Genomic DNA, 19,952 nt, shown 5'->3' with positions numbered 1-19,952 from the left:
TTATAATGTTAAAAACAGTTTCGATACCTGTGGTAGGCACCGAGCAGTTAGCCTTGTGCTTAACTACAAACAAGCAAACAAAGCCATTACTCCTTCTCAAAGAACATACAGTTTCACAAGCACCCTGAAGTTTCTAACTGCGATTGTAGTAACCACTGAATATCACACAGAAAAATTAATTCAATGAATTATTTAAGGATATTGACTTGCTATCTGTCACACAACATATGTTCCAGCTGGTGAAACAACACTTTTCAACAATTTGAAGAGATGAATGATGTTCAGATGTCGATGTAGAGAAGATAAATGTGGATGATATAAACTCTGACTTTTAGATTATTTGAAAAATATCTGCATTTACTGACACGATTTCCTATCAGCCGAAGTGTGTGATATGATACACACAGAAACCTAAATCAGAAGGCTGACTGCATGATGTCCAAAACCATCTTCTCTATGAAAAAGTTTAATTCCATGATGTTTCAGTTTACCCCCTATACTAGTTTGGTACTTCAGTGACTCAAACTATACAAGGATCACAAGCTTACAAAACCATCTTCCACACCTTAAAGTGATTAGGATGCTACAACAATCATCAATGAAACTTCTGATAAAATAAACAATGATAAAATCAGTGTTAAACAAGTCTTCATAGAGGAACATTATAGTGAGTATCCTTTGTCTGATATCGAGTATTAGCACAAGTTTATGGCCTTTAGTACTCTGATCGTCTGTATACTGTTTTTTTTTAAATACCTGTATAAATTTACCATTTATTTCTTACTGAGGAGTGAAATATAACAATTATTTACCCTACGTTAACTCTCTCCTACTTCTTTATCTCAAGGTTGTCAGAAAACCGAACCTTAAAAGTAAAAACCTGAATTAACTAACAAGATCATAACTTATCTGTTTGTTTTAAATCTCGCGCAAAGCTTCATGAGGGCTATTTGTGCTAGTCTAATTTAGCAAAGACTAGAGAGAAAGCAGCTAGTCATCACCACCCACCGCCAACTCTTGGGCTACTCTTTTACCAACGAATAGTGGGATTGACCGTAACATTATAACGCCCCCACGGCTGAAAAGGCGAGTATGTTTGGTGTGACGGGGATTCGAACCCGCAACCCTCAAATTACGATTCAAGTGCATTAACCACCTAAGTAAAACAAAACCAATTATTCTGTTGTAATTACGGCCCTCTTCACAATAAACAAGTGGTTACAAGATTACATTGTATTAAAACACAAACAGCAAAATATAATTTTACTCAATAATTGTTTCATTTATTTACTTTTCGCAAAATTAGGTTAATATGCGTGTTTTCTTATAGCAAAGCCACATCTGGCTGTCGGCTGAGTCCATTGAGGGGAATCAAACCCCTGATTTTAGCATTGTAAATCCGTAGACTTACCGCAGTACAAGCGGGGGACTTTTAGGATAATTAGGGTTCTTTGAACGGAAATGTTTTTGTGAGTTTTATTGTTTCCCTCAAGTATTAATTCTGCTTCCTATAATCATATATATCCTCTTAGAAGGATAGCCGAAATACAGTTGAACCCTATCATTTCAGTTAGGATAATTAGGGTTCTTTGAACGGAAATGTTTTTGTGAGTTTTATTGTTTCCCTCAAGTATTAATTCTGCTTCCTATAATCATATATATCCTCTTAGAAGGATAGCCGAAATACAGTTGAACCCTATCATTTCAGTATTAATGTCGTTTTATCAATTTTAGCCAGTAACATTTGTTTTTTAATGTTGGTTATTATGGTGAGATGCCTATATTTGAGCTTTAGGAAGACACGGTAAAATTCAAAACACATTAACCGGTATTTTATTTTTCAAATAAAATTTTTCAGGTGGAAGCCTGTCTTCTCGTGAAAAGAACCAACTGCCTGATGAAATATTAATTGTCAATGGAATCGTTAGCCTTGTCACCTATGTAACTGTTAGAATAAAAAAGGAAATTAACGAACACAATTATGAATTTATTTTTATGTATAATTTAATCGACACAAAACAAGTTTAACACAAATCATATCTATAAAACGAAACATATTGGTTAACAACTAACAAGTCAGCTTGTTTATTTAAAGAATATTTTTAAGCGCAAAACTATTTAATGGACTTTTTGCGCTCTACTACCGAGGGAAGTAGTACTCCGGAATTTAGCATTGTATGTCTGCAACTCCACATAGTGTGAGCATTATTATTTTGTGAATTGATATATAATGATTGTTCAGTTTTTGGAACAGGAGTGTTCAAGTGTGTTAGTTCCATAGTATTCAATCTCAAGACAAATAAAGCTGCAAAACTGGATATAATTTGGTAAACTGTCCACATATTTGTTCAAGTCTTTTGAAATTATCCATACTTTTTATTTTGCGCTCTGTTCAATTATCTCGCAGAGAAACTTAGTTCGTGGATGAATCTACTGTTATATGTGAACCTATCCCTCATATGTGTAGGGAAGACAGGTTACTTCAGAATAACACAACCTTATATAGACATATGATTAACATGAATAAATAAAGCAATCTGTATGCATATATATGTTTTGTACTTATTTCAAGAAAGGTAGTTTCATTTATTGATAGAAAACTTTAGTTTTATTTCATATAAGAGCCTTAAAATTTGTGTTTAAAATGTACACTCTCTAGTATCCACCACTAGGGGAGAATATCTTTGTTAGTCTGTCTAGCCAGTTATTCCTCTACGAAACATGCAATATACAAGTCACAATTTTCTGGAAACCGGTTTTTAAACTTAGCTTTTTCGCTTATTTAAATTTGTTTTCACACGTTTTCTAAGGAACGTTGTTTCGAATACATTAGACGACTGCATAGGCTTTTAACGAGTACAAAATGTCTTCTCTTTAGCTGGCAATGCTCGCCTCATCCAAAATACCTTTTCATAGTTCCCTTTAGATTAGTTTATACAACTTACTGATAGACAAAGTTCTAATGGTATCGCATACTTTAAATATTTGTCTTTTTTTTTTTCTTCTAATCTTTAGACTTTTTCTTGCAGTGAAGAAAATTATGATTTTCTATATGCCAATAATTTTACAAGTTATTAAAACATTTAACCTAATTCATACTTACGTTTCCATAGTTTCCTTGCCATTAAAACTGTACTCGTTACACACAGATTGTATTAGACTAACAAAACTTTGTTCACATGACAACTAATGCTTTACAATTAAAAGCAATCTTACATTACTGTTTTAAATATTGAAATATTAAATAAATCATTAAACACATGATGAAATTTTCTGCACTTAAATTACTTTTTGACCATAAACCAATGGACTTTGATTTTAAATTTGATGATGGAAAAGAGGAACCTAATTTAAAGCAATAGGGTGAAGACAGTTTGAATGGATAATGAAGAAAGCCTGATGATAACCTTGTAAAAACGTTGTACATTTGTTACTCTGTTAAACCTTCAATAAAGTTTTCTTCTTTAACCTCTTCAAGCCATTTTGAAACTTTATTGACTGACCTAAGACATTAAATATTTACTGTTTGAAAAAATTTAATTTGTTTCAAATCATTAAGTATTATAGTGTCTTTTACTGTATAAATGTGCAGAACCAATACTTTTGTGATTGCATCTCTATCTTTAACTTTCCAGATTTTCAAACTTTTGAACTTCACCTTGGTATGTTTGAGCATACACTTCAGACTTGTGAGTGCAGAAGTTGTAGCAATTACAATTTTTCAGATTCTACTTCAAATTTACCATAACAAAAAATTTCAAATCTTTTTTTACAACAAATAAAACCATATACCTTTTACCAAATCTGGTTATTAGTGAATGATAGTTCTTAACATTTAGCTTATACATGACTGATCAAAAAACAAAATTTCTACATTATTTTACAAATAGATAAGCTTTATTCTCTGTTGCATGCTGTTCTGCTTGTTTCCTCAATGGGTCATTTGCAGAATAAAGTATTAAATTTATTAGCAGTAATTGAAGTTTATCATAATATTCCCTTGCTGAACCATACTAGTCTTCTACAGTTCTAATAATTCTCTTTTACAAAAATAAAAAAAGTAGTGGTTGAATAACAATGGAAAAAGGTGTAAAGGTGTTGAAATTTATAATTACAATGCATAATCATACAGACATTAAAATCTAATGAAGTTTATATAACTGAATATATCATTATCATTCAATGATACAGATTAGACAAGATTTTCTTGGACTCCTGATGTTTTTAATACTTCACAATTAAAAATGATACATTTGTTATGGTTGGAAAAGCCTAGTAGCATTCATAACTTCAAAACAAATTGCTGTTTAACACAGGCAGCCATACTCAAGAAAAATTTGTGATTACATGATATTTGACACAGTTTAATGTAATAAGTATTTCAAAAAGGCACAAAGGATGAGTGAATACATATATAATCAAGATATTTAATTTTAATGGAACACTCCTTTTACCCTTTCTTTTAAATGTTCTGAAATAAACACAACATATAACTCTCCAGACTCAGGATTCTTGAACTGTTAATATAGTTGTAAACTGTACAAAGAAACTTGCTCAACTTATTAAAATGTTGTAGGAAAATACAACTTCAAACAGCTGAACATGCTAGGGTATAAACGGTTTAAGCTTCTACTTGGGAAACTTGTTCAAACTAAAATAATTACAATGAAGATATATTATGCTTTCCCTTTTTCTCATTGTTAGTTTGTCAGATTGACATTATAACAAATTACAAGAAAAAAAAAACTTAAAAACTAATAAATCCCATCTAATATCATATACCTCAATCATAATTCATCTTTCAATCATTGGCAAAATGAGTTGGAGAAACTTCATAAAAACCACATGCATACGTATTAAAAATGTATATATACAACAGAAGCTCACAGATCTTACTGAATATCCTGTTATTAATTAACTAGACTAGGAAATCACATTTACTGAAGTTTGTGACTTAAAAATATTTGATCCATACAGTACATTCCTGACAACAGTTCCATGGAAAATGTCTTCTATTAAAAAGTAATAATAACAATCTCAATTAATTTACTAGTACAGTTAAATTAATATGCACTACATTTGAAGTTTTTAGCTTTCTTTATACTTTCCAAATTAGTTTTAACCAAAAACATTAAGTTTTTTGTGTTGTTTTTTTTTTTGCATTTTATATAATGCTCACAAACATATTTGACTTTGATAAGTTGTTGGTTTAGTTAGTCTTCCCATGTGGGAATGTATTGGCAGTGTTAAATAATGGAATGTTTATAAAAATTAATAAGTAAAATTTTCCTAATTGAAGCATCACTGTTCTTACATAATGATATTCTGTTTAGTAGAAGCACACACTGGCTCCCAACATTCAAACTTTTTTGGGGAGTGGTTTCAATAATATGATTTGCAGTTACAACTGCTATACCAATATGATAAAAGTACTGAGAAACATCCAATTATAAATATCACATTTTCCATTAACGCTCAATCCAACATATTACAATATTGCACAAACACCTATGAAATCCAAGATACTATCTTTCACTATCATCTTGCCAAAATAACAAAATTAACTATTTTATAGCAAGAATACAGTATGTTTGAGCAAACTGTGCTACAAATCATGATGAAAATTGAGTCTGTACTTATATTTAAAGCAAAGACACTACTTTAATATTAAATAATATAACTTGACAAAACAAATGATTACAGTATTAAGTATTAAAATTCAGTTAAATTAAACAGTACTAATATTTTGTTTAAAGTATCAAGATTTATTTTTGATACTGCCATCAATAATTTTAGAATGTATTTAAGTGATTACAAAATGTATTAAATCAAAAAAGAAAATCTTTGGCTTTATCCACCAGTCCATTTCAACTTTTATGAAAGAAAACAAAAGCCCCCCCCAATAGCTAATTATACAAAAAAGTAATGGAAAAAACACTTCTTTCAAGTTCAAATCTGCAAACCAGTACAAACCACAAAACTTATTAACCTGTTGTTTTTTAAAGCAGTCTAGATATATTCATATGGCTCAGTTAGTAAATCAAGGTATTGCAGATCCTACATAGCAATAGTTGATATTTAAAATGTAAACACTCTGTATTGAATATAAATATTCTTAGAGTTGTGGCATTCAAATCTAATGAATACATATTTTAATAAAAACTTCAAGCTTCAAGATCTGACAATAACTATTTCGTGTTGGCAGCACAATACACTTTAAATAGTTATTTCTTGGCACAACACTCCTGTTAAGTCACTCTGATACCTACAAAATAACAATCACTCCAAACAAATCTAACAAGTTGCATGAGGATGCAGAATACATGTGATTTTAATATTTGTAGAGTCACTATTTATTCTAATCTTCAGTAGTTTACAAGGCGTTTTTTTTTTTTTTGAGCAACATAATAAAAATACATTGTACATTTGGTGTCTATGAAATAACAACTCTACATCAACAGCAAATACTGGAAAAGGTGATACATGACTTATTCAGTTTTACTTTTGGCAAATTTACTGTATTTCATAACAAATAAGGAAAAACAGAAATTTGAGGCCACCTCATTTCACACACATCCAGATACTATTATTAATATTCAACATAATTATTTGAAATAATTACTTTATAATATTTTATTTATAGTCTCATGATACACTATATCTTATACTCACAGTTCTATCATATTAGCAAATCTAGAAGTCATCAAAAGATACATTAACCTCAACAGAATTTCTTTGTTTGTAGTTGTGACAAGTTGCTAAACAAATTTTTACGTTGCTTTTAATACTAATTCAACTCCCCTTTCATATTATGTAACTATCCTTGCTTTGAACAAAGTGTGTGCAGATGTGAAAAACTTAGTTGCATTCAAGTTAATTTTGAATCAGCTTCACACAAAAAAAGTGCACATACTATTTGCTTTCCTTTATTTATTATTGTAAGTGAAGAATAAAAGATGAATTCTAAATAAACTAAACTGGTTTGAGAACTACTGTATAAAGATGTTTATAATTTATTAAATTATAAAAAAGTTAGTCATTTACTTTTATTAAAACAAAGTAATTTTAGCCTATTCACCATCCACAGAAGTACCAGTAACCTGAAACACTCATATTTAATAATCAAAACACTACTTGTACAAAATACTACAACTGAATATTAAAATTATTCTCAGATTAGAGTCAATGCAATTAACTTTCAATGTTAGTATGTAAAATTTGAATCCTGTGTATAATAAACTAGAATTATTCCATTATGAAAAACTAACAATTTTTACCTGTATCAGAATTGAATAATACCATTTCATTTTGCATAGGTTTCAAACTAGCTTTATGCAGTAACTCCTAAACAGGTATTGAAAAAATCTGTACCAGATCAATCAATTCCAACTCTCACAACTAATAATAGCAGTCTCATAATAAAGTGATCATTTCAAAAGAAAGTATAAAAAATTCCACTTTTTAACCAACAGTTTAAAACATCATAAAACAATATTTTAAGTTGAAAGTAATTAGATAGTAATGAATCAAGTTTTATTGAGTATAAAAAATAATTATATAACTGAAATTTTCCATGTATCATTTTTAATTCTCAGAATCCATATTTTTGGTGGTATAGAAAAAATTGTTTATATTAATTGAATTAATAATCCTGATGTTTGTATTATTTCATAGAAAAATAAAATTACAACCATTTCACACAGTTCTAACGAATTGCATGAGGATGCAGAATATTTAATTCTGATTGGTTAAACTGTTAGAGAATAATTTTTCATCTTGCCTACTGGGATTAATGATTGGTTGTACCAACTTTTCAGGTAGTGAATTCTACAAAAAAAAAAAAAAAGGCGTAAAGTTGATAATTTCAAACACAAAATTTATAATAGTTCCAAAAAAAATCATTAACAGGTGACTTATTCAAAACTAGTAGAAAACTATTAACAAACTTTTATTTTAATAAAAAATACAAAAAAATGATGGACCAATATGTATCATAACACTGAAATATTTTTCTATCAAAATGTTGAAGTTTTATTTACCTCCTGCATTTATTAGACTTAAGGCAGATATGTGAGACTTGTTTTGTAAGATTTTACAAATTGGGACACCTATGACTAAACACAATAATAACTTATACATGAAACTTGTTTTGCAAGATCTTACAAATGGGGATATCTATTGCTAAACATGATAATAATAACAACAACTTGTATCCTACTAATGAACAGTTTATCGAAAGTCTGTTAGTATTTAAGTAAGTACAACAGGATCAATTCAGTGGACATACACTCAAGGTTTTGAATGTCACAGTTGATAAGGAAGCATTTTATATATCCAAACATTACAAAATCCTGCTGGTGAAGTCCATTACTGCATCATACTTGATAAATTTGTTTTTCCTGTTACAACACTTTACATAAAGAACTGAGCAAAAACTGAGTGAAGTTACTCATGTTCTAAATAGTGTTAAACTAGGAAACAGTTTTTTGATATTCTCCAACTCTTAACATTTCTGGTAATATACAAATCGTATTACTGGGGTATTGGTGCATAAATGTTTAACAGAAATTTAGATAATTATCTGTATTAACTTACGAACCAGGAAAATCAGATCAATGTAAATTCTATATAAAAGTAGTTTTAGATTAAAAATGTGTTGTACAATAAGTTATGAACTATTTTACTCATTACGTTTTTGTTACTTACACACTCAATCCAATAATCTTTCCAAAATGTTTTACATCTAAAAGCACTAAGACAATGTAAACACAAAGTAAATAGACTCCAGAAAATTAATCACGTTTTCAACACAATGTAAATAATAAATGTTGTACTATTAAGAATACAAGAACAATGTACTATATTTTATGAATAAATCTGAACCTTAAGCAGTTGCTTTCAATAACTATAAAATGTCAGGAAATGTGGTTCGACTATTTAAAAGAAGCAACATCCCATAAATGTGACCTGCCTAGTAAATATCAGATATTCAACCCTCCATTACAAGTGGCTTAAATAATTGCATATGATGTAGCCATTTGGTCTTAAAGACTTAGTAGGCTGCTTTTTATTTTAATATGGTTTTGGAATTGTACAGATAAAACAAGAATTGAGTAAAAAATAACTTCATGCATGACATGGTTCCAAACTTTTGGTTAAAAATAACATTTCAAGACACTTCAACCATTTTTCATAATATTTTATTTTATAACTGTGCACCACAACTAATCTATACCACCCTCATGCTTTTTTAGTTTTTCTTTTTCAATTTTATCTAATTAACTATATTTTAAATTAATCATTGAATGAAACCCTTAATTGCTATTAAATCAGATAACACATTTCATGAAGACACAGTTTTCCATCACTTTTTGAAAATTGTTTTTCTCCAGTTTCTAGGATGCATGGAAACATTGACTGAGTATGAACAAATATTAAAAGATTATAGTTTAAAATATTTGCATATTTTATGTCTAACCAGAAGGAAGAGCATGATCTGTAGATGGTTTATTGCATCATAATAAGAACCAAATAAGATGATTAAATGTCATTTTTTTAACCAAACTGACTGAAACTATGAAATGTGTTCAGCAACATTAAGTCTCAGACTGTGAACTATTTGATCCATGTGACATGCTAACCAGTAACACATGCCCAGCCAAGAATATTCTAGTTTCAGAGCAGTTTCTAATATTTCAACAGAAAAGTATATAACAATTGACTTAGTCCCAATACTTTTTGTTAATATAAATAAACTAAAATACTTGCATCAAAATAGTATTTGAAATAGTTTCTCTGTCAATTATTCCTTTAATGTTTTTCCCTCTGCATGCAAAAATTAATATTTTGTACAGCTATTTGACAATGTGATATTTCCATCTTTTTTCTTTACTAATTATTTCAAGGTTTCATTTATTATTACTTCACACTGAAATACTAAGTGAAAAGTTATATTAAAAAGGGAATTACTGGGTATTGACAATATATTCTTGCAAACAATGGAAGCCACAGAACTTATGTGCAAACAGTTAACATTTTTATCTCTGTTATGCACATCAACTGATTCAGTAATTTCTGGTTAAAATGCTATCATATTATTATTATTGGGAACCCATATGAGACCAGTTAAAACAAAATAAAAAAAACTATTATTGATATTACCAATAGCAATTATGAAACATTCAAATTACAGAAGTTTTACAATATGAAAAAAATATTTTAACTTCTTCAGGCTACTGACACATTAACTACTCTCCACATCTTTACAGCTTCACACTATGATAGTATAAAATAGAATTTCAATAATTTGTTCTTACCTCTGAATGACTGGATATTTTGAGCTTTTTTGTAGTTTCTTCTGCATGTGGACAGTGTTCCATGAACATATTTGGAATATCAGAACCAAAATATACTTTGCTGTTCTGTGAAATTGCTTCATACTTTTTCAGTTCCAAATATTCTGGGGTCAGGAGTAACTACAGTTTTAACAAGAAAAGAATACAAGTTACATAATCAGCATAAGATTACCTAACAAACTATAAAAAAATGGAAAGGAATAAAAGGTCACCTCAAGTTTACATAACAATGTATCTACCTATTTCATTACTACTACTATAATGGGGATATCATACTCAAGGAATATTTCACAACTCTAATTAGCTGTATTTAAATGATGTACATTATCACCTCCTCGATGTATCATCTTGCAATCATATCTATCACTGACTAAAAACATCAAGGTTAGGCAAACAGAAATTGATTTAGGAGAAATGTAATGAAGTTGAGCTGAAGGATCATTATCCCTGAATATATCTAAATATATCTACAAAAGAACTATTCACTCAACAAAAACTTTCCATAGGATTACACAGGGTAACATGTTATGAAGATTAAATACTAACACCAACAATAGAAAATACGGGTATATGCTATAATATTTTCTATTTAAAATGCAAAAAGTTGAATAACTAAAAAATGTTGTGTACTTCATGTGATAAGCATGTACAATATTCAACAAACAAGACAACTTCAACTATTTCAACTTTTCTTTCCTTCCCCATTCATGATTACTTTAGATATTTTGACTTAATGCGAGCTGGAGTGCCAATCTGTTGGACAGGTGAAATAAAAACTTGTTTGTAACAAAGAATAGGAAATGTTACTGCAATTTCTTTTTCTTACCATAATAAACATTAAAAATTCAGTAAAAATATATAAAGGTCCCAGTATTGAAAAGAAAGATATACAGGCTTCAAGAATTAAATCAATATGAAATGAAAGGAGTGGTCCAATACCCCACCATGACCTTTCTTATGTCATTCTATATCACCATGTCAAGCCTGGCTCATGAAATGTGAAAACATAAGGAACAGTTACACATATATATGGACATTTATTTATATAGAAGATATTTGGGGGGGGGGGTCGAACTGCTTCATGACCTTCCTCGTGTCATCCTATATCATTGTGTTAAGTGTGTTGCTGATTGATCAAGAAGTGTGAAAACATACAAGGAACAGATGGCTGAAAGGTGTGAGCCAAGTGACACAAACTCAGCTTTATATAGTTGATTATATAATGCTGATGTAACTCAATTATTTCATAAATAAAAAATTAACAAAGTTTCAAGTGGAATACTTAGGTGTCAACTATAAACATAAGATATCCATATTTTTTAGAAATGTTTTCGCTGGCCTCTACACTTGTAACTGTTTCTACCAATCAGGTTTCACCATCTTCAGGTAGCAAGTTATTTACATTTCTATGATATCACTTTCTCAACAGTGAATGAATAAGCTAAGCTTATTTTTATGGCCATGAAGTTCTTTTAATGCTTCTCAGCTTTTACAAAATATACACACTAAAGTTAATAATAACCAGAAACAGGATATTAAGTTTTCAGGCCTTCTAGTTGAGAATATAATGGTATCAGTTATACATTTGAAAATGTTCATACAACTGAATTGTTTCTTGATGGAGCAACATGGGGATGAAGTTTTGAAATAAAAATTAGTTACAAGTCTAGGCATGTTTTTGTACTTCCTAATGCTCATTATTATACTTCGTTATGTCTATTTGAAAACTACAGGAATACACTTGTATTACAAGGAAAGTTTATTTAGGATCTGTGAAATGGTAAGCTATTCAACTGAACATGTTTTTAAATTTACTGCATTCATAATAATCCAAAAATTAAAATAAACCACTATTTATTATAAACAAGCAACAATTATTATATATATATATTGATCTCAACAAAAAAATCAAGTTATATTTAACAAAGATAACAATGATACCATTTTAAAATCTTTCAACAGTAAATCTTTGTTACTTGTACTATTCCTTGCATGATTTACATTTGGAAGTCGACTGCTTCAACCGGCAGAATAAAATATTTAAAATCATATAATAAATTTCAAAAAAGTTTAAAATGACTGTGGAAGTGTGCTTATATATAAAATATTCTAAGTCTAAAAGCAGTTTCTAATGTTTCTCTGAATATGTATGTCACACCTATTTTATTCTTAATACTTTAACTTTTTAAGTAAGCTCAAACAATTATATCAAAATAATCTACAAAATTCTTTTTTTTTCATATACAATTAATATTTTGTATAGTTACTTGATATTTTCATCCTCTTTCTAAAAACACTTAAAATTTCTTTTATTAATCAGTTCACTGTGAAATACTGAGTGAAAAATATGGTACACAAAAAAATATTTACTTATCATTCAAATTCAAAATAAAATATTCCAAACAACCGTAACCAGACAAATCATGTTAGGTACAAACTGTTTATTCAAGATAATGTAACTTTCTAACCTTGTTTGATTCAGCTATTTGTTTCTTTGAAAAGAACTCAGCTTCAGCTCGAACTTTTTCTCGGGCTAAGTACATGTTGTCTGGAAAAAAAAAAATCTTGGCTTAACTCTCCATGCAATTTAAGATTGTGCAGTAAAAATTGAAAAACTGTATATATACATATATTACAAACTGTGGCACCACTTAGAGCTGTTATCTATTACCCATTTGAAAAGTTGCATATACTTTCTAAAGCCCAAGAAATAATTTAAATTAATAGATGAACTGAAAACTTTTCCTGTCATTGGCAACAGGTGCTTTCACTAGATTAATTTAAACTTTTCCAATCACTAGTGATGGGTACTTTTGTTTCTAATAACAATAACAAGTTTGACCCATAGCATGTTCTGGTATATTCAGGTACTTAACTAACTGAACAATCAGCAAGTTCAACTGTAAAACAGTCTCTCTTATGATCTTGAGTGGTTTATTTCAACTAACACACTACTAGATTCTATAACACATAATATAAAATAAACCATTCCCTTTATCACTTAACTAATATAAACACTTTTTACACTCTACACATAGAAAACAAAATAAGTATCATCCACTTTATATTTAACTTACACAACACATTATTAGATTCTATATCACTTCCCTTTCATAACACATTTCGAGAATTACAGTACAGACAACAAAATATCTCACTTCCTTTACCTTTTAATATACATACCACATTATTAGCTTCTTATCATTCTCAGAATATTAAATGTTTACCAGCATCTTTGCTGTTTTTTCATAAATCCTTAGTCATCTTAAAAGAAAACACATTCAGGGAGATATTCAGTTACTCTGACTCCAGTTACAAATGTCCAAGCTTTCAATTCAGTAACTTATAATAAGTACGTAACATCACTGCTGGCCAAAATCTTAAGGCCAATGAACATAAAGAAATAATAAGTATTTTGCATTGTTAGACTCAACCACTTATTTGAGTAGAGCTTCAAAAGATGAAAATAAGAAAAGAGAAAAATAAAAATAAAAAACTTTAGCATTTAATAGGGAAAATGTGAACACTATGAAATTAGCCTAAATAATAGCTGGTCAAAAGTTTAGTACCATATCAAAAAGAAGTCTGAAACAGGGTAGGAAATGCCCAACAAGGGGTCTCAGTATGGAGTTGCACTGCTATCATTGCAAATAGTTTCAAACATTCGCTTTGGCATGGTCAATACAAGCGTTTGCAGAAGGCTGGCTGGATTGTTTCCCATTGGTGAAGATGGCTTCACAAAGATCATGCACTGTTTGGAATTGACATCCATTTCTATGGACTTCCCTTGCCATCCACCCCCAAACATTTTCAATGGGGTTCAGTTCGGGCAAACACACTGAATGGTCCAAAAGAATCTCGTTACTTGCCATGAAAAAGTCCTTTGCCCTGTGGGCACTGGAGATTGCAGCATTGTCCTACTGAAAGGTCCAGTCATTTCCACACAAACGAGGACCTTCAGTCAAAAATAATGCTCTCTCCAACATGCCAATGTAGCCAGCTGCTGTTTGACACCCCTGTATAACCTGAAGCTCCATTGTTCCATGGAGGAAGAAAGCACCCCAGATCATGATGGAACCTCCTCCACTATGTCATGTAGAAAATGTCTCCAGTGGGATATCCTTATCGTGCCAGTAATATTGGAAGCCATCTGGACCATCCAGGTTAAATTTTTTTTCAAAGAACAAAACCTTTCACTTTTTTACCTCCCATGTTTGGTGATTCTTAGCAAAGATTAACCGAGCTGTTCATGGTGTGGAAGAAGCGTGGCCTTTAAAAACGTTTATGGTTTTTAAAGCCTCTCTCTCATACATGCCGTCTTATTGTTCTTGAGCTGCATTCTGCGTCCGTAATCTGGTTCAGCGTTCAGCTGGTGTCTTACCAGACAACCCATTGAATCTTCCTGCTCAATTCTGGCAAAATCTTCTTGGGCCAACCACTTGAAATTCTTGTTTTGTATTCCTTAGGGTCTTTTAAGAAATTTGCAACAGCAGTTTTACTACGCCCGATCTCACCAGCAATGGCATGTTGAGAGAGATCTTGCTTTTGCAGCTCGACAATTCTCCCACATTCAAACTGTCAACTTTTTAGCTTTTGCCATGATTTTACCCAATGTAATACAGGAGATGCAGTGGAAGATGTTGACAATGCTAATGCTTGAACCCAAATGACTAAATTTTGTTACGTGCTTACCGATTAAATGCTTTGTTTCAGTATGGTCTTAAACCTTTGACCAGCTAGAATTTAGGCTAATTTCATAGCATTCACATTTTCCCTATTAAATGCTGAAAACGTTTATTTTTATTTTCCCTTTTCTTATTTTCATCTTTCAAAGTTCTAATAAAACAAGTGGTTGAGTCTAACAATGCAAAATGTATATTTTTACTTTATGTTCATCAGCCTTAAGATTTTGGCCAGCTGTGTATACCATTTTGTTTGTTTGTTTTGTTTTGTAATAAGGCTCAATGCTATCATAACCTGGTTTCTAGCACTGTAAACCTGTAGAAATACACCTATACCACTGAGAGGAAAGACCATTTTGTATCCAGAAATGTTGTTACTTGTATTTGCACAAGGAAAACAGAAAGAAGTGGGAAACATTTAATGGAATCTCCATAGTACTATAACATTTGTTTTATTGTACACAAGTATTTAAAAAGTTATGTGCAGTGTCATATATATGACATTGTAACTTGAATGCTATAAAACTTGAAAGTTGTAACTTTCTGACAAAGTTTAAACATGTTAATCAATGATATTTGTGTACAAACTGTTTGCTAGTGCTTTATAGCTTCTTGTTTCATGCTGCTCAGTAGTATATACATGCAACAATTGTCTTTAATAGTTTTAACATTTCTAGTTTCATGTTTGTGTGTTTTTTTTATCACACAGCCTCATAGGGCTATCTGCTGAGACCACTGAAGGGAATCGAACTTCTGATCTTAGCATTGTAAATCCATAGACTTACCACAGTCCTAATGGTATTAATGTAATAGTTGTTTTATAGTGTTTTAACATTAAGTTTTATATTGGCCACTGGTATTTGTGGGTCGACAATCTACCAACTAACATTTTAACATTTCCAGTTACAAATCACTTAGTGACATTTATATAATAATTGGATGTTAATGCTTCCAGTTTCCTGTTTGTGATATTTAAGTCAAACTCATTTGTTAGTGCTTTGACACTACCAATTTAAAACTTTTGTATAAATCTTTCATAAACAGCTTTTCTGTTTTATGTATCCTGACAAAAGACAAATCTGATATGTGTGAAAGTATTACTCACCTTTTCTCATTGTCTGTTGAGTACATGATTTATTTTTGAGTTTTATTTTATTAATATATATAAAATTAACAAATCTTAGCCATAAATAGTTGTCCTGAATCATAAGTTGAAGGTAATAAATTTCAAGTATGGTTGAAATTGTACATTTCAATAACCATACTTTTATATTTTCAAGCCCACAAAGATATTTTACAAACTTTCACATATTTGTCTGCATCATGTGTTTCAGTAAGTCTACCTTGCATTGTAAGCTAATTTACAGGATATATGGAAGGTATTTCATGTATCATAATCAAACTCGATGACAGAGTGCCCAGAAACAACACTGTTAGCTAAGGTAAGCAAAAAATCATATTAGTAAATACACGCAAATGTGGGCCAAAAGAACTACTTGTTTTGTGGAATTTTTCTTGAAAGAGAAAAGGCTGGTTTAGCACAGGAAAAAATAATTTATAAAATGCAGCCAGCTTCTCTATCCTGTAAGATAACTAATAATTGAGAATAAGATAGGCATGTTTCCCTGCACAGCTTTCCAGGATATGTACCTCAGATAACTACCACTCATTCAATAAACAGTGAAAATTTTTTCAAGAACCTAAAATTTAAAGAATAGCAAAGTCATACTTTCAGAAGCTCACCAACATGATGGATTTATTGTCGATAAATTAAGGAGAAACAATCAAAGTTTAAACATGTTCATAAAGGAAGCCTAAAACAGTACATTATTTTTCTAACAAGATATCAATAAAAGAAACCTGGTTTAGAATTTTAGTCAAGCTCAGCACAATTTTGCAAGTAATTTTTATCAATTAAGTTGTATACAAAAAATTTTATGATACACATTTTGTATATAATACTAAAGTGTATCATCTTGAAATGTTTAATGATGAAAACACTAATTGTAACTTGAAACTCTTGGTAAAAACTTAACATTTTTTATTCAACAATAATTAAATTCTTATATAAACTAAAGTAAAACATGAAATTTTAAAATTTACCTTCTATTTCAGCCATTTTTCTCAAAGATTCTTTTTCTGTAATCTTTTGATCATACTGAATTTTGGAGACTTGAGCTATTTTTTCGGCCTCTATAAAAAAAGACAAACTTACGTAATAAGTAAAACAGAAGTGATTAAAATTAGAAAAGCAACCAAACACAATCACAAATTCTCCCCAATTTCAGTTTACACAGTTACAGCAAGGGACATCTCATTTATACCAATGTTATGAAAATATTGCTTTAAAAGAAAATCTACAAATTTTCTTTAAGATATGTCTCACCTTAAATGAATAAGGACATAATTAACATAAATTGTTCAAGTGTTGAAATGAGAAATAAAATTCTAAGGTGTATTATTAATTGAAATGAACAAGAATACACAAGTCCAAGACTCAAAGCTAAGGATGTGAACTCAAACTTGTCATATTTTGGATTCCAAATTAAAGGCTACATCAAGTAGAATCCACAATGTTCCCCACAGAAAGTTTTGGCCACAAAGTTAAAACTTATGATCTATTTTATACTTATATTAAAAATTGACAATCACATTATTAAAAATGTAATGTGAAATGAAGGATTATTACTATCAGGTTATTAATTCTAGTATTAACAAGATCTTGGAGTAAAATGTACAGAAAGCAATAATAATTGGAAAATCTTGAAAGTACAACAACAACTGATTATCTAGTTTCCTCTTATGTAACAGCAACCGATATCTTAAAGTGAAAATTTAGACAATTTTGACAAACTATTACATTGCTTTATGTGTCATATGGATTGTTTTAAAACCAGTCTATTGGGAAAACAATTACCATGACTCTTTTGTACCTTACAGTGAGATCTGTCTGGAATATCAAATATTTTTATTACATAAATTACTATGTTACATTATTGCATTAATTAATCAGTGATTTTTTGTTTGTTATGGTTATACAAGTTGTTACACTAGTCTTTCAAGTAGTAGTTTCCAGAAGAGTTTTTTTTCAAGCATAAAGCCACACAGTAAGCTGTGCATACTGTATCCTCCATGGGTATTAAAACCTCAAAGATAAGCATTACAAGTCCACACTTACCACTAAGAGAGTTAGTTTTTGGAAGGAAATATGAATGCAATATTTGAGTGTGAAGTATGTCATACAATTAAGTACTTCAATAAAGATTAGATTCTGAAATCAATGAATTATTATGAAATTTAAAAACACCATAAAATTGCAGCCAATCAAAATACTGACTTCTAAGTAATTTTATGAAAAATAATTTTTCTAATGTATATCAAAATAATTTCACTTATAAGAAAACAATATCTGTCTATATCACTTCTACTAATACTCTAATTATGCAATAGCTAACATACAATTACAATATTTATTTTAAATACAACTTTCAAACCTTGTCTGATCAAATTCTGAGTTGATTTCAAAGTGTTCCCATATTTTTTGAAAAATGAAATTACCATTATCATAAACAACATGCAGGGCTTAGTTTAAACCAAACATAATAAAGTTAACAAAAAGCAATATGGGCAATAAGGTTTTAATTTTTTTGAAAAACATTAAACTGTTTCAATTTTAAATCCTGGAAGTTTTTTCCAAATTATTTTAGTAAAATGTTTATTTGCTTATATTATAGTAAAGCCACATTGTGCTATCCATTGTGATCAACACAGAGAATTGAACCACAAATTTTAGTTCTGTAATTCTGTACACTTATCAATGTTCCACTGAAGTATTATTTGAAATAGGAAGGAACAGCAGTAAGACATTTTAAAAAAACACTTTTGATTCTATTTTTAGAACCATCACTGAGCTGATGATTTTATGAGACATACTTCATACTTTGATAAAATAAGTAAATATTATTAAAAAGGCTTAAATCAAACAGAATCAAAGACATCATAAGTATGGTATTAACAATGATATATTTAGCCATTATAAAATTCTTTTGGTAGATCTTTAGGACAAATGTATCAAGCAACTTGTACATCTAATATCAACCTTTAAATCAATCTATTCAATGTGTAACTTACCAATCAGAGCTCTCTTTCTATCAGTTTCAGCATCTTTTTTCAACTACTTTCTGTTTCTGTTCTGCAATTAAAAGTTTCGTCTTCTCTGCTTCCCTAAAAGAATGTAAACAATAACTTTAGATATACACACACACACACATACACATTTAGCGAGTGAAACAATATCCTCTTTTACTTCTTCTGAGTTAACGTCTAATTTTGTTGGAGGTATGATATTTAGTTAATGAAAAAGTATCCTGTTGCATATGTTTCTTATAAACCATTACTTTAGAAGTCTCTCTCTCTCTCTCTCTGTGTCTGTCTGTGTATGCGCATGCACGCACAGTTAGGTTACAGTGAACCCAACCAGTTATTCTTGCAGTATACTGTCAGTACCAATCCAGAGAGTTACCATGTTTCAAATACAGGAAAAGTTGACTGATGTCACATAATACTCAAATTAAATAGGATGCTACAATATACAAGGTAACTTAGATATGGTGCACTACTGAAAAGCCTAATGTAATTAGATATTTTAGGGGAGTTTTTTATTAGGACCCATCTAAGTTCCAAAATATAAACATCTTTCTTTCCACAATAGATAAAATAAATAATAACATCATTAGTGAAATTGTCTTAATCACAACCATAGGACTTTGAACAAAATTTTCATCTTCTGAAGATACAATATTGCATGTTGCCAGTCAAGATGGGGACCATCCTACAAAATAATGATCCAAAGTTCACCACCTTTGGACCACTTTACATACTCTATCAATCAATTAATCTTTTCTATAACCAGCAG

At 30.0% G+C, this 19,952-nt stretch overlaps 1 protein-coding gene across 1 annotated transcript in view; it reads right to left on the bottom strand.

Moving 5' to 3' along the window:
• Positions 1-4,202: 4,202 nt before the first annotated feature.
• Positions 4,203-19,952, bottom strand: part of LOC143229417 (erlin-2-B-like) — a 39,118-nt gene continuing 23,368 nt past the window's right edge. The window contains 6 exon segments of the mRNA XM_076461730.1: positions 4,203-7,827; positions 10,317-10,475; positions 12,824-12,903; positions 17,141-17,230; positions 19,169-19,205; positions 19,207-19,261. Coding sequence (XP_076317845.1) covers positions 7,735-7,827; positions 10,317-10,475; positions 12,824-12,903; positions 17,141-17,230; positions 19,169-19,205; positions 19,207-19,261 — 514 coding nt within the window. The 3' untranslated portion in view covers positions 4,203-7,734.

Source organism: Tachypleus tridentatus, chromosome 10 (genome assembly GCF_004210375.1).
Source record: "Tachypleus tridentatus isolate NWPU-2018 chromosome 10, ASM421037v1, whole genome shotgun sequence".
Classification (NCBI taxonomy): domain Eukaryota; kingdom Metazoa; phylum Arthropoda; class Merostomata; order Xiphosura; family Limulidae; genus Tachypleus; species Tachypleus tridentatus.
The sequence above is the reverse complement of the archived record's forward strand: the minus strand, read 5'-3'. Positions and strand labels throughout refer to the sequence as shown.